The sequence below is a fragment of the Pteronotus mesoamericanus genome, unplaced genomic scaffold (assembly GCF_021234165.1).
Source record: "Pteronotus mesoamericanus isolate MK-2021 breed Mesoamerican mustached bat unplaced genomic scaffold, CSHL_Meso_final contig_164, whole genome shotgun sequence".
NCBI lineage: Eukaryota > Metazoa > Chordata > Mammalia > Chiroptera > Mormoopidae > Pteronotus > Pteronotus mesoamericanus.
The window spans coordinates 9,138,831-9,152,619 of NW_026555065.1; the positions used below are offsets into that span (position 1 = coordinate 9,138,831).

At 38.3% G+C, this 13,789-nt stretch overlaps 1 protein-coding gene across 4 annotated transcripts in view; it reads left to right on the top strand.

Annotated features, from left to right (window-relative positions):
• The first annotated feature begins 831 nt into the window (after positions 1-831).
• SLTM (SAFB like transcription modulator) overlaps positions 832-13,789 on the top strand; it is a 46,623-nt gene continuing 33,665 nt past the window's right edge. For all 4 annotated transcript variants that reach the window (XM_054565354.1, XM_054565351.1, XM_054565352.1 and 1 more), the window contains exons 1-3: positions 832-1,101; positions 2,047-2,134; positions 12,421-12,485. In XM_054565354.1, coding sequence (XP_054421329.1) covers positions 940-1,101; positions 2,047-2,134; positions 12,421-12,485 — 315 coding nt within the window. In that variant the 5' untranslated portion in view covers positions 832-939. The remainder of the gene's footprint in view (positions 1,102-2,046; positions 2,135-12,420; positions 12,486-13,789) is intronic.

Consider the following 13,789-nt stretch of genomic DNA (forward strand, 5'->3'; position numbering starts at 1 on the left):
AGGCCAGTCTCCCAGAAGAAGATTGTGGTTCTTGGGGTCCCAAGTTTGGGGAGGGCAAAACAGTGAACACAGTATATAAACATGGTAATGAAGTACTTATAAACTAACTTCCTCATTCAGTGATCATTTCGTGTTGAGCCATCAGATCCACCAGAGAGGATGGAAAATTGAGGCCAATGCACTGGAGAGTTGTCCTGTTCTTCAGTGAGCAGGGCAACCCTAGAATAAACTATGCCTCTTTGGGATGAAGACATGTTTTCTCCTGAGACAGCTACTAGAGCATGTCATCCAAGCCACCCCTACTGATATTCTTATAACGTTTATAGCCCTTTCCACTTTTCATATTCTTATAACCGCCCTAGGGTTTCTTTCCGGGCTTCCGTGTGGAACTCGGCAAACCTAGTTCATTAATGCACGCCGGCCACATGTTATAGATTATTCAGCAGAACTGATCAAGTATTTCCCTGGGAGAGGTTGAGGGCGCAGACACGCCCCTTCGTCTGCGTTGAGCAACGTGCGAACACTCTATGCCGTGTGTTGTGCCTAACACTGCTGTTGCTCAATACTGGAGATGTTGCCAGAAAATGGCTAACGCAGCTGTGCGGGAACGGCAACGAGGCGGAGGTTGTTGCGGTTGGACCAGCCCGACCTTCCAACACACGGAAGAGGACGCACTGCCCAGGTGGCCGCGGCCGGCTAGGCGGGAGCACGCCCAGCTCCTGTCCCGGGGACTCATGCCAGTGCGCACGCGCGCCCGTCATCCGGGTGCTGGCTGGGGTTGCAGGTTGCGCTGGGGTGGCGGAAAGGGGGCGGAGCCAGCGGCTCATTGTGCACAGCGCTGAGCGGCTCGGGCGGTCGCCCAGGCCTGGGTCGAAGCTGGCGCTGCTGCCGCCGCCCTGCAGCTCACTTGCTGCCTCGGCAGCGCGCTGCTCTTCTAAAATGGCTGCCGCTACCGGTGCTGTGGCAGCCTCGCCTGCCTCGGGTCAGGCTGAAGGTAAAAAGATCACCGATCTGCGGGTCATCGATCTTAAGTCCGAGCTGAAGCGGCGGAACTTAGACATCACCGGAGTCAAGACTGTGCTTATCTCCCGACTCAAGCAGGTGAGGCCCGGCGAGGTCCGGAAGAGGAGCTTAGGCCGCGCTTTGGAGCCCCACCTTGCGCCGCAGCCCCGGCTCTCCGCAGCCGCCGGGGCACGCGGGACAGGGCGGTGGGGAGGCTCCGGGCGGCGCCCGCGCTTGCGGAGTAGACGAGGACCCTCCCGCGGCGCCCCCGCCCTCGCGCACCGGGCAAGGCCTGCGACCCGCCCGCCACCGACCGGTGCAGCCGAGCGCGTCCCTACCTTCTCTGGGACGTCCCCGCCAGGCTGCGAGGGCTGCGGCCGGCCGGCGCGGCCTCCCAAGGGCGATTGTGGAGACCCGGGAAGCGCTCGGTCCCCAGCCTTTAGCGATGGTGAGCGCGTGCATTTCTTGACCTCGGAGGGGACTGGTTACTTTGGTGACTTCTGCGAAGTTACCGTTTTATTGTGCCCAACCGTTTCCTTCCCATCTTGGGAGGGGGGGATTGGTGGTGGAAGTTGATGGGTGGGTAAAAGAAAGGGTTAGTTTTCCGCTGGAATTTCAGTGTTTGCAATAATCTGCTTTTTCATCCCTGATTATCTTTCTGGTCTATTTGAGCGTTGGAATTGTAGTAGAGGAGAAGTAAGTTTGCATTATGGAAATCAGGAAAGCTCCCTTTAGTTTTTTATTATCGTAGCAAGCAACTTTTCTGCAATCGAGAATATTTAGACTTTTGTTCAGTATGATAATAATTTAATTATCTTGTCTCGGTAGAATTTAAAACTCCATGTGATTTTGATAGCTAATGGTATTTCTTCCTGAAAGTTTCTCTCACTAGGGTAGTTTAATTTCTGCTTTTGAAGTCGGTTTATGAAATGACTGGCAATTCTAATGTCTTGAGGCTTGAGGTTTGCTGATTTTTTTCGTTTCTTTTTAATAAAATAAGTTTAGATAGATTGTGTAGCATATTAACTTCTCTTTCTAATGTAGGCTATTGAAGAGGAAGGAGGCGATCCAGATAATATTGAATTAACTGTTTCAACTGATACTCCAAACAAGAAACCAACCAAAGGCAAAGGTTGTTATGAGTTATGAACATATTTTAAAATATATTTTGGTTATATAACTTGCCTCTGCTCTTGTGCCACTTGCCCTGTTTATATAGTGCTACTCTTTGCTATTTCCCTCTGGCACTCTGCCTTCATGGGTCAAGGAAGAAAAGTTACTGTTGCCAGGCTTTGGGTGACTTGAAGCCCTTAAGATTGGCTGAAGCTGACCTGAAAGTGAGACCAGTTCTTTTTTGCTTCTGAAAAAATTACATCAAGTTTCACTGATGTTTCTTCCTTCATACTGTGAAGACCTAAAGAATAAAATAACAGAATTTATACATATCTACCTTGCCCCACAATTGGCAGAGTATTGATGGAATTCCTACCAAATCTTTCACCTTGGCTCCTTGCTGTTTTCTCTAGTATATTAAAATTCTATAACCTTTATGTTTAGTATTTTGTTTGACTTGGTGAACTTAATTTGCATTTTTGCCATTACATTATACATTCTAATTTTCAGTGAAATTCAAAAAGATCTCACCAATCATACTAACAAAGTAGGGAAAAACTAGGATTAGTTAGCTTTTTTAAAAAAAGTTTTAATTTATAGGGATATCTTAAAGATTTTTATTTTAGAATTTTTCAACTAAGCCAGAATATATTTCAGATATGGTGATTTAGAGAATAGGTAAAAGTGGTTTTAAATTAACATTTTGGGACTTAGATTTTTTAAAAGGTTCTGGTAAGTGAAGTCTTTTACTTGATTACATAATTACAACTTTTTTCATCCATCCCATAAGGACAGTGGCAGAGGGCGAATATGGTGTGGGTGTCTAGATCCTCGATCCTGGAACCTAACTTAACTGCTTTAAGTGGTTCAGTTGCTACTCTGTCTGCCATAGACCAGACTGATTGTAGCTAGAGTAAAATGACTGAATGGATTTACTTTGAAAAGAAGGAAATACTACCGTGTGATTTTAAGCAATCTGTGTAGATGATAGGACCAGGCAGACGTTCATGCCCTTCCACTATTTGGGCCTTCATAGGTCGGTAAGAGTCCCCTATCTGTGCCAAAGGAAATTGAAAAGGGCTAATAAGAAACATTTTCTGGGTGGTATGGTGGGAATGGCAGAGGTGGAAATAGAGTTTAGAAGAGTAACAAGTTACTTTGAAGATCTGTAGCTTTTAATGTAACACTGACTCCATGTAGCACTTTGAGAGATACACATTTTCCCTGTGTTTAGAGAAGCTTGTTCTGAGGAATCTCTGCTGGCAAGCCAGAGGCTATTTCAAAATGAGGAAGCATAAACAATTTAGAAATAAGTACATCAGGAATCAACTATGTTTCTTATAGTAATTTCTTAGAGTGGTTTTGTCACTTATGTAGCACATTGTGATAGTTTGACAGATACTATGTATTAATCAGCCTCAAATTATTTGAGCTGATTTTTGATGTATCTAAAATAAATATACTTTGATATATTCACTCTCATCTACTTTTAATTTCTCTGTTTAGCCCACTTTGATATCATACCCATAGAAGTAAATTTAGCAATATAAAATTTTAAGTTTTTCAGTATAGATATAAAAGCAGCATGTTAATTTTTTTCTTTTATAGGAATTATAAGGATACTTGAACTTTAATTTTTCCATAACTCTGATGTTAAGGTGTCTTGTGTGGTCTTTAGTTAAAAGTTGTAACACTCAGTCATTTGTCTCTAGTAGGCTACTGCTGAGTACTTTCTGAGATTCATTCTGGGACATATATGATAAATAGCCTTTGTCTCCTTGAATTCCATTTATCATTGTTCTGAAAATTGTATGAATTGCAAAGAACATAATGTAAATCCCAAACTACAAACCTAGTTTGAGTTAATTTACAATTAAGATGCTTATAAGTAAAATTATGTGTAACTTTAAGAAATTTAAAAATAATTGTTAGAAATCAAATTTGAATAGGAAAACTTAAACTATTAATGATTAATGGATTTTGAAAACCAGGGATTCAAGAAATTAAATATTATTTTAATATGATGTCAAGTTGTCAGTCTGGTTGCCAAATTACTACATTAAGTACTTTTTGCCAAATCTTACTTCACTTAGCAATATCTACCTTGAAAATGTTGTCATCTTGGTGATTACACTTTTCCTTCAATAGGTCTGTTCCTTTGTTTTTGTAAAGTTGAACATTTTATTAATTTATCTGTAAGGCTCTTTTATAGTTCTGAAATTTAATAATTATGTATAGGTAAGAGCCAGAAGAAAAGTGAGTTTTGTTTAGCTAAACTAGATGGATAAGGAAAGAACAGGAAAATTTATAAGCTCTCAACTAGCATAGGATTGATTATTAGAAAAGGAAAAGAGCAAAGGAAGGGATTAATTACTTGGAGTCAGTCATGAAGACATCAGTAAGACATATAATTAAATAGCCTGTCAGGAAAAGAAATCTTTTGATAGAAGTTAAATGATGTTAAGAAAACAAGAGAGAGGCTTCATGAGTCTGGGAAAATTACTTAGGTAAAATATAAAGCACATTTTTAAAAAATAAATGCTGGTTCACTATTTCTTTAACATTGTGTGTGTGTGCGTGTGTGTGTTAAAATGATTACATTTAGACAGGTAGAGAAAGGAACCTGGATACTTTAGTATGTTGTACACTATTTTTAAAATACAGTTTTATAAGCAACAGACTTGTAAAGTTGATAATGCAGTAGGTTCTAATATTTATGATCAACATTTACAAAATCTGTTTGCATATATTAATATGGTGGAACAGTTCATCCCTTTGTGTGTACACCTGCGCCCATCGCCTTCTTAGTAAGAGTTTATTTGAGCCAAACTGACAACATATGCCAGGGAGCTAGATCTCAAATGCTCCAGGACTCCCTTCTGAGTCTTATACTCTCTTTACGATGAACTTTTAATAAGTAACCTAGAAGAAAGCTTCACCAGTGAGACTTACTATCATGTTATTTGGGTGTGTGTTAAGAAAGTGGTTAAACAGGTAGAGCTTACTCATTAGCTTGTTTTAGAGATTATAGATTTGAAGTTTCTTTTGGTTCATCTGACAGTGGCATATCATGTTCTTTAGGATTTTCAAACTTTAGAGTCACCTCTGACCTTCAGCTAAAGCTATTTTATGTGGTTAATCGGTACCATATTCAGAATTGTACAGGCTCCAGCAGAAATAAGGCTTGTTTTAAGTGTGGTTGGTAGAGTATGTGAATTTCTTGCATGAGATGGACAGCAATTTGAACATTTCACCTAAAACATCCTATGGTGTGCTTGAGTGTGATATTGTTATGTTACAGTTACATACTTAGGATTTTGTAGTAAAAAAGAGGTATTACTTGTGCCAGACCCTGTATATAATGCAGTACTTACTGAGGGTGACACTCATTTGCAATACACGCAGGCTTTAAAAAAGGTTCCGATTGCTATGTAAAATCTGATTTTTTTTCTCCTATAGAAAAAGTATAATTTAGGGTTATAGGTTTATCCAAACATCTGTCTGATTTTGTGTGAACAATACCACAGGCAGTATAATTAATTACATATGTATTATGTAAAGCTTTCTAAAACTTATATCAAATAAGAATCAACTGCATAAAATGCATTTAATATAATACATTATCATAGTATACCGTAACTCTTTTTTTGTTTTTTAAACTCTGTTGTGTTTGGATGTTAACGAAAATTTAATCAAAACTGTGACATGGACAAGGGCTTTGGGGACAGAATTGTTAGATATTTTTTGGGTACCCCCTAGGCTAGAAGCTTTGTGCAAGGATAAGGACATAATTTCATTGACACTAGTCTCTGTAATGCTCAGCACAGTGCTTGGTGCATAATAGGTGCTCAGAAATATATGTGGAATGATTACCGAGGGCCATATGATGGGTTTCTTAACAACTGCTTTTAAAAATAACTCTATTTGGGCTTATATAATTGCATACTTCTTTGTAGGAAGCCTGTGTACCAGAGATTAATAGTCTTTACTATCTTCTCAGCAGCACTAGTCGCTTCTCCTTAAACATTGTTATTTGTAAAGTATATTTACTTTCAGGACATGTAAATCATTGTACCATCCTTTGATTCTTCACCAAGCTCTTGACTGTCATGGAAAGCCTCATAACTTTTACTGGAATATTGTTCAGCCTCAGAGGTTGTGTATGTCATTTTTTTAAAAAAGATTTTATTTATTCATTCCAAAGGGGAAGGGAGAGAGAAGGATACGCAGAGAAATGTTGGGGTGTGAGAGAAATGTTGATTGGTTTCCTCTTGCACACACCCCCACTGGGGATCTCACACATCCCCACTGGAGATCAGGCCGCAACCAAGGCACGTGTCCTGACCGGGAATCAGACCGGCAACCTTTCCCTTGTAGGACACCCAGCCAACTGAGCTATACCTGTCAGGACATGTATGCCATTTTCATTTCACAAAGTCAGACCATTTTACCTCACAGCCATTAAAGCATGCCTTGTGCAGTTGTATATGGTGAATTATATTTATCATGAAAGCACTTTTGTACTTATTAACCTATTGTATCAAGTATGGTGTGTGTCAAAGTAGGTAATTTTTTGTTTACGTTTTGTTTTTTAGGTAAAATTTTGTAGTATTTTAAGACATTGTGCTTCTTCCAAGTCATTCGCCTTTTAGGCCTTCTGAATTAGGAGCAGAGGACTTCAGACTTTATGTAAAAAAAGTATGCATTGTCCAGGAATTAGAGGAAAAAGAAATCATTATTAGTTGGTGACATCAGAAATGACTTTAATGAAGAGGTTGAGCAATGGCTTAGGTTTTAATGGTGGAATTTACTGATTTATTTAATCAACCTTACTATAGTCCTCACATTCTACAATAAGAGGAACTCAGTATTGTGCAATTCCAGGAGTTAGTCTTACATGGCAGTCCTGTTACCCTGGAATAGTACTTTGCATTTGTCTCTACAATATTGTTTTCCAGATTATAGAAGTGAAATGTTTTCCTTTTAAAAATAAGATTAATCCTGGAAAGTACAAAAAAGTGAAAATTGCTTGTAATTCCACCACCCTGAATTTATTACAGGTAACATTTTGTTGTATATGTACATGTGCATGTCTTGTAGGTTTATGTTTAAGGGTCTTTTTTTTTTTTTTTTCAACAACTAAAATGGGTTCACACCATATATGGTGTGTTGTTAAAGGTAGGCAGAATTTAAATTCTCTCTAGTCTGGGGAATCTGAAAACAACTTTCCTCTTATCTTCGTCTCACTTTAACTTCTTCAGTTATTTATGCTCAGTCATCATGGTTCTCAATCTGCCTTAGAGTCATTTGAGTTTTTAAAAACACATATACCAGCCGCCTGTCCCTCAGAAGTTTGGTTTCAGTTGCTCCATTAGGGGTCCAGGCACAAGTATTTTCTAAATGTTCTCCAAGTAATTCTCATGCAGATAGAGTTAAGAACCACTAACTCTAGACTAGAGCTTGAAACTCAGCGTTATTTCCATTCATCTCTGCCTGTCAGCTTGCACATTATGTTATATGTTTTACAGGTCTCAAAAAATTTTCACATAGCTGTATTTGATTCTTACAACAGTGCAGTTAAGCAATATTTTCTTTTCATTGATAGAATAGAATAGTACATTTGTGCTGCCTTTTAAAATATTCTGTGTGCGTATGCGCGCGCGCGCGTGTGTGTGTGTGTGTGTGTTTAGCTATCTCTAGATGACAAAACTAAGAGATTTTTTTAAAACAAACTCTTGGTGTTTTTCACGTTTATTATAATGAGTGTGACCTATCTTTGTAGTAGATTCAAGTATAATAAAATGACCTACTGGGTGACTGCTGTGTGTAAGACAATGCACAGGGCCTCTTAGAAAAATGATTTCATTAGTAAAATATTGGTTTAATAAAAGAGGCTGAAACACATATGCAAACAATTAACACAAGGCATAGTCTATGATTATTTTAAGATATTCCATGCAGTTGGGGAGAGGTTGTTCCTGGAAACATTAAATGTTACTCAGTTTGGCTTAAACTCTGAATCTCCCCCCCCCCCCTTCTCCAACAGAAATTTTATAACTAAATATGTTCTACATTTCGTAGTTAGTGTAACTGCCTAAGAAGAAAAGTTACTCAAGCCACAGTTTTTTGGCAAAATTCTCTTCAATTAAGTGGGGATTTTTGTTTTGTTTTGTTTTAGAAGTATTTCTGAACTCGCAAAGGAAAATTACAAACTTTGAAGGACCAATTTGCCTTTGCAGGAGGAAACCAATTTACAATCCAAAATTCTTTTTTTAAACTTTCTTTAAAAATTATTTTAAGGAGGGAGGGAGAGAGAGAGAGAAGCATCAATTTGTTGTTACCCTTATTCATGCACTCATTGGTTGATTCTTGTGTGTGCCCTGACCAGGGATCAAACCCGCAACATTTGTATATCAGGATCGCGCTCTGACCAAGGGAGCTACCCAGCCAGGGCCAATCCAGAAGTCTTTATTCATAATCATGAAATACCAAAGTTCTGGAAACTTTTTTCTTAAGTTTGGTAGCAAAAGCAAGGCTATTTATAGTCTTGATTTATCCCATTTGGTGTGAATATGCACTTATTTCATTGCACAGATACTCCTGTAAATGATTGAGAGACACTTTTAGAAGCCACTGGGAACTGTAGATTAATTAATGGTATGTATACCATTGTACTCATCTAAAATCTGAACATTTTTTATTCTAAAACATGTCTAGTCCCAACAGTTTCCTTAAGGATTTGTGGACCTACACAAATATAAGTTGCATAGAAAAGGAGATGTTTCTAGTATTATCCTCCTTTGGTTGTATACATTTTTACTTTGCCATTTTACTTTAGACCCTAAAATCACTCAAAGAACACTCCAGTGTATTTTACGTAATTTCAAAATAGCTGTATGTTACTGCTGTGATAGTGTAAGATGTGTTAAGTTCATTTCGCTTCCTTTTTTTTTAAAAGATTATCTTTACTGCACAGTTTATTTTCTAGTTCTGCCCCTCAAGTATTAAAGTTGTGCTTCAGTCTACAAGAAACTGTCAGCTTCCTCACCCTGGTCACGCTACTGTCCTCTGGACAATTCACATTTTTGTGGCACATGACAGATTCCTCAGGAGACAAAATTATTACTGGGTTAGAGCTTTCATAGCACAAACTAAAATGGGAGATAGAGATAAAAATGGTTAGTCACTATGCAAAAATGTGCCTAACGTGGTGTTGCTTGTTGTAATTCAAGGGGGATTGGGTTTTTCTTTTTATTTCTCATCTGTGACATCATGTAAGTTAGGAATCCATAGATGTCCTTTGTACCACGTGAGAGTTGGGAGTTGACAGTACATACTGAAGGATGCGGTGGCACACAGTGCTAACTGGATTGGCACGGCACCTCTTTGTTCCATTGAGGGCTAAATAGAAATCCAGACCTTGTGTACTACTAGCATCCAACCTTGGACTTAACACTTATGAGTCAGGAGATACATAATACTTGAGTTATCTATCTGCTCATTTTATTGCACCATACTAGGTTCTAGGCTGAATGGTGAACATCATAGCTTTTTAAAATATAAGTTATGTTTTGTGGGGGGGAAGGGTGAGATTTTTTCATAAAAGAATGATTTCAATATAGTTTCTAATTCCACATGTATAAAACAAGCCAAAGTTACAGATTATGAAAGCAGTCAAAGCTAGATTGTTCTGTGTACCTGTCAGGTTATTACTATACTTTCATCACTGTATATATGAAAATCTTGTCCCTGTGGTTTTTATGTTTACAAGCTGATGACACATTTAATGTCCTGTGCTCTCCTGCAGTAGAACTGTTGAAACAGCGAGGGGTAGTGAATTTGGACCTTTTCATGTACCTCTGCCTCTTGTTGCCCGTTTGTCATGGGGCAAGTTATGTAATCCCTGTGAGTCTCACATTTAAAAATTTTATGGATGCGGCTTATGGCACCTCTGTGTACACTAAGTGATAATATTTTTTAAAAACTGGCCCATTTTAGCTACTCAAACATCTAATGGTTTTATGGGTTTTGAGGAGTAGCAGCAGGCCTGGGTTTAATTTGGAGCACTGCCTTTAGTATAGCAGTTTAGCCATCGGATCAACTTTTCAGCATTGGTTTCCTTTTTTTGTAAAATTGGGATATAGTCTCAGATATAAGGATAAAATAAATTAATGGATAGAAAGCATTTATCCTAGTGCCTGAGCTGTGGAAACCACTTAAACAGTGGCAGGGCCTGCTGCTGTTGGGGTTGTTGCTGTTGCCGCCAGAGCATAATTTGATTTTCCTTTAAGTAAACTGAAGCGAGTGCGGTTCACCGTGGAGTATGCATAGTGTATAGTTAGTGTAGTTTGTCTTGCTCAGAGCTGCCATTTCAAAGATAGTATCTCTAAATCGAGTTAATTAACCACTCCTTACTAGAATAATGTCTTTTAAGTAGGTCATAGTAAGATGTCGTGGAAAGAATTTGGGACTGGAAATGAGAAGCCTTGGCTTCCATTCTGACAGTGCCACTTACTAGCTTTGGAAAAGCTATTTAACCTCTCAGGCTCCTTTCTCTTTTGTAAAATTGTGAATACCTGCCCCATTACCATAGGGTGCTTGGAAAAATCAGCTGAGCTTTTTAAAAAGCGCTTTGCAAATTGTAAAGCAGTTTATAACTGTAAGGAGTAAATAGTCTGCGGGTTATTTGGTGGTGTCTCTTGGGGTTAGATGGGCAGAAAGGCTTGTGTATTTTTAAAAAGCTTATTTCTCCCAAAAGGCAATGGTTTTTATGTTTGGAACTTTGTCTGTAAATGTGGTAAAATTTAGGGTACTCTTTCTCCCCTGACACTGTTCCCAAAATCCCCCCCCACCCCCCGGAAAGAATATCTTTATTAATTTTTACAAATAGGTTAATAAACACTTTTCGATGAATAGACGTTCTTAGTCATTACCTTTGTAGTGACTTCTAATTTATATTTTCCCTCAGATACAAACACCAACATTCCAAATAGGAAGTGAGTGTCACACTAAGCTCCACACTTTCTCTTTTGATTCACACAAGTCCTCAGGGGCAGGGGCAAGCCCTCTTTTATACCTCAGTGGGTAAGGGAAAAAAACCCACTTTTAATCTTGTTTTTCATATACCCGGAAGGCCCAGTATCTTGCTCCCCTTTTTATCACTCATTCGAATTGGGAGGAGACTGACTGACAATCGGGGCTGGCGAGGAGACTAGGGAAAGGGAGAGATCCTAACTTTTTAAAATAGTTACCTCACAACTAAACCCTCTCTCTCTACCCTGGGGTCACAGAAACTAGAGAATAGGTGAGTGACAGTTCCGTTTTAGGCGATGGGAAAAGTTGACTCAGGAAAGAGAATGTTCATTCTCATTTCAAAACGAATGAATTTAAAAAAAAAAAGTTGTTTTGAATACTGAGTTTCCAACAGCTGTGTTTTTAACAGCATTTCTAATACATTATGGGTAATTAAGTAGGTTTTTGTGGACCAGCCTGAAAACAAACTTTCAGCATTGGCTCTGTGGAAATGTTATTTGTTTATTTTTTGGTATGAAGAACATTTTTAAAGTGTCGGCCACCAGCTTAAAGTTTTGAAGCTGAGGGTTGGGTTGGGGAGGCCTGCCATCTATCTGGAAGCTATTAACAGTTTTCATTATGAAGTCATTTCTGTTTGCCTAAATCAGGTCTGTCATTAAGTTTAGGGCCCAGAACTATTTATATATAGGCATTTGAAGAAATACAAAATAGGCATAACAGGCAGTCACTGTGCTTAGTGAATTTCTTTTCTAAATGGTGAAGCAAGATGTACTTGAGAGTACAGGGCATACAATCGACTGATGGATTGCAAGGTACAGATTATGTGTGAGAATTTTATTTCAGAGAAAACTTGTTGAAGAGAACTTAGGGAGGGCTTTGGTGGGGGATATGAGTCTTGAACTTAGCCATCAGACATCTGGTTATATCTACAGTTAGTAGAATACCGTTGAAAAGTTCTGCTACTTCTGGGAGAATTGAAGCTAGGGAATTTGAGAAGTGTAAAGAAAAATGTATCATATATGTCAAGTCAGTTAAGATGATGGGTTCATATGTAGGATTAATTATTTGCATAGTTTATTTTGGTGAAACAGAATGACATTGTTAAAGCTTATTTTGTTTGGGGCAGCTATGGGCAGGTAGTTATAAGCAGTCGGCATTGGCTTTGTCAGATGACTGGGAGTAGAGAGTGACACTACGGGGTAAACTTCTGGGTGTTATTTGCTCTTAAAGTAATTAAGTATTGGTTGTTAGCCCATTTTCCTTCTTTCGCAGGTAAAAAACAGGAAGCAGATGAGTTGAGTGGAGATGCTTCTGTGGAAGATGATGCTTTTGTCAAGGTAAAGTGTTAATTACTCAGGCTAAGATGTTTATTTTGAGCCTAGCATTTTGCATGATGAACTCATGCATTTTACTTGAACATTACTGAAGTATGTAGGTAAAATATAGAGACTCATATAATATTCTCAAGATCATTAATTTTCATAGTTGAGAAATATAGTAAATAACTTTATGTTTAGTTAAATGAGAATAAAGCTGAAATTAATGTTTATCTGGTTTCTTAAGTAGAAATCTGAGACATAGGGGCCAGAGGAGTAGCCACAGGACAGTTGATATGTTAGTTCCTGGATGAGGTACTGCAATGAAGGATATTGATAATGTATTTTTCATCTGCTCAGTGCGTTTAGCTTTTGTATAAAATATACAGAATCTAGGTTCATGTGTCTTTAAAATAGAAAATTGCTTTTGTGTAGCTACTTGGTAAAGATCAAATATAAAAATTTGTTTTGTGCTATAAAGGTAACTAATTCAGGTCTTTTGGCTATGTATATAATCTTAATGGGGTTGTGGTAGTTCTAAATATTGAGTATTTTTTACTCATAGTTAAGGGTTTTTATTTGTTTTCTGTTGACTGAAACATGATCAGGCACTTACTGATCACTAGGCCCTAAGTAGTGTGACATTTGCAGGAATTATTTAATGAGCATTCTTTCTCTTAAGTTATGTACATTTATATCCCCATATATTTTGTTTCCTGTGTACAGTTAATCCATATTGTCATAACATCTCTGGAGTCTGTGTGCTCCACCATGAAGAAAGCTTATGTCCATTCACCTGCCCATCTCTCCTACCATCTGGTTCTCAACTCTCCCCATGTTACACAAAGACCATACACCTCACACTTTGTACTTTGCACTTTGAGGGCATGCACAGAGAGAAAGAATTGTTCAGTTAAAGGGTTAACCCTGAAATGAGATAATTTGGGGGCAGTATTTGCCGAGGCATCCATTAAAATTGAAGATTGCATGCCCATAATCAGCTTTGTTCGACCCCCTGAGAGCTCCCTAGTCCTTGTATTGTTTTCCTTGTGGTGTATCTTCCTTTAGGTTTGTTCTCTTGTTCTTACCTTCTGTAGTTGTCTTCACTAGTGAGTATATGATTAAGCAAAAAGTATCCATAATCTGGAAAAACATTGTTACTTAGTAGAAAACCTTTTCATTTATAAATGTCTAACTTTCTTTTAGTTCTTCATTTCATAAACATAGTTATTTGAAATGTTAATAAGGAGATACATACTTCTATTCAGCATAATATGTGCTGCAAAGGATGCGTTTGTGTTATTATTAAATGAACCTGGTCATAC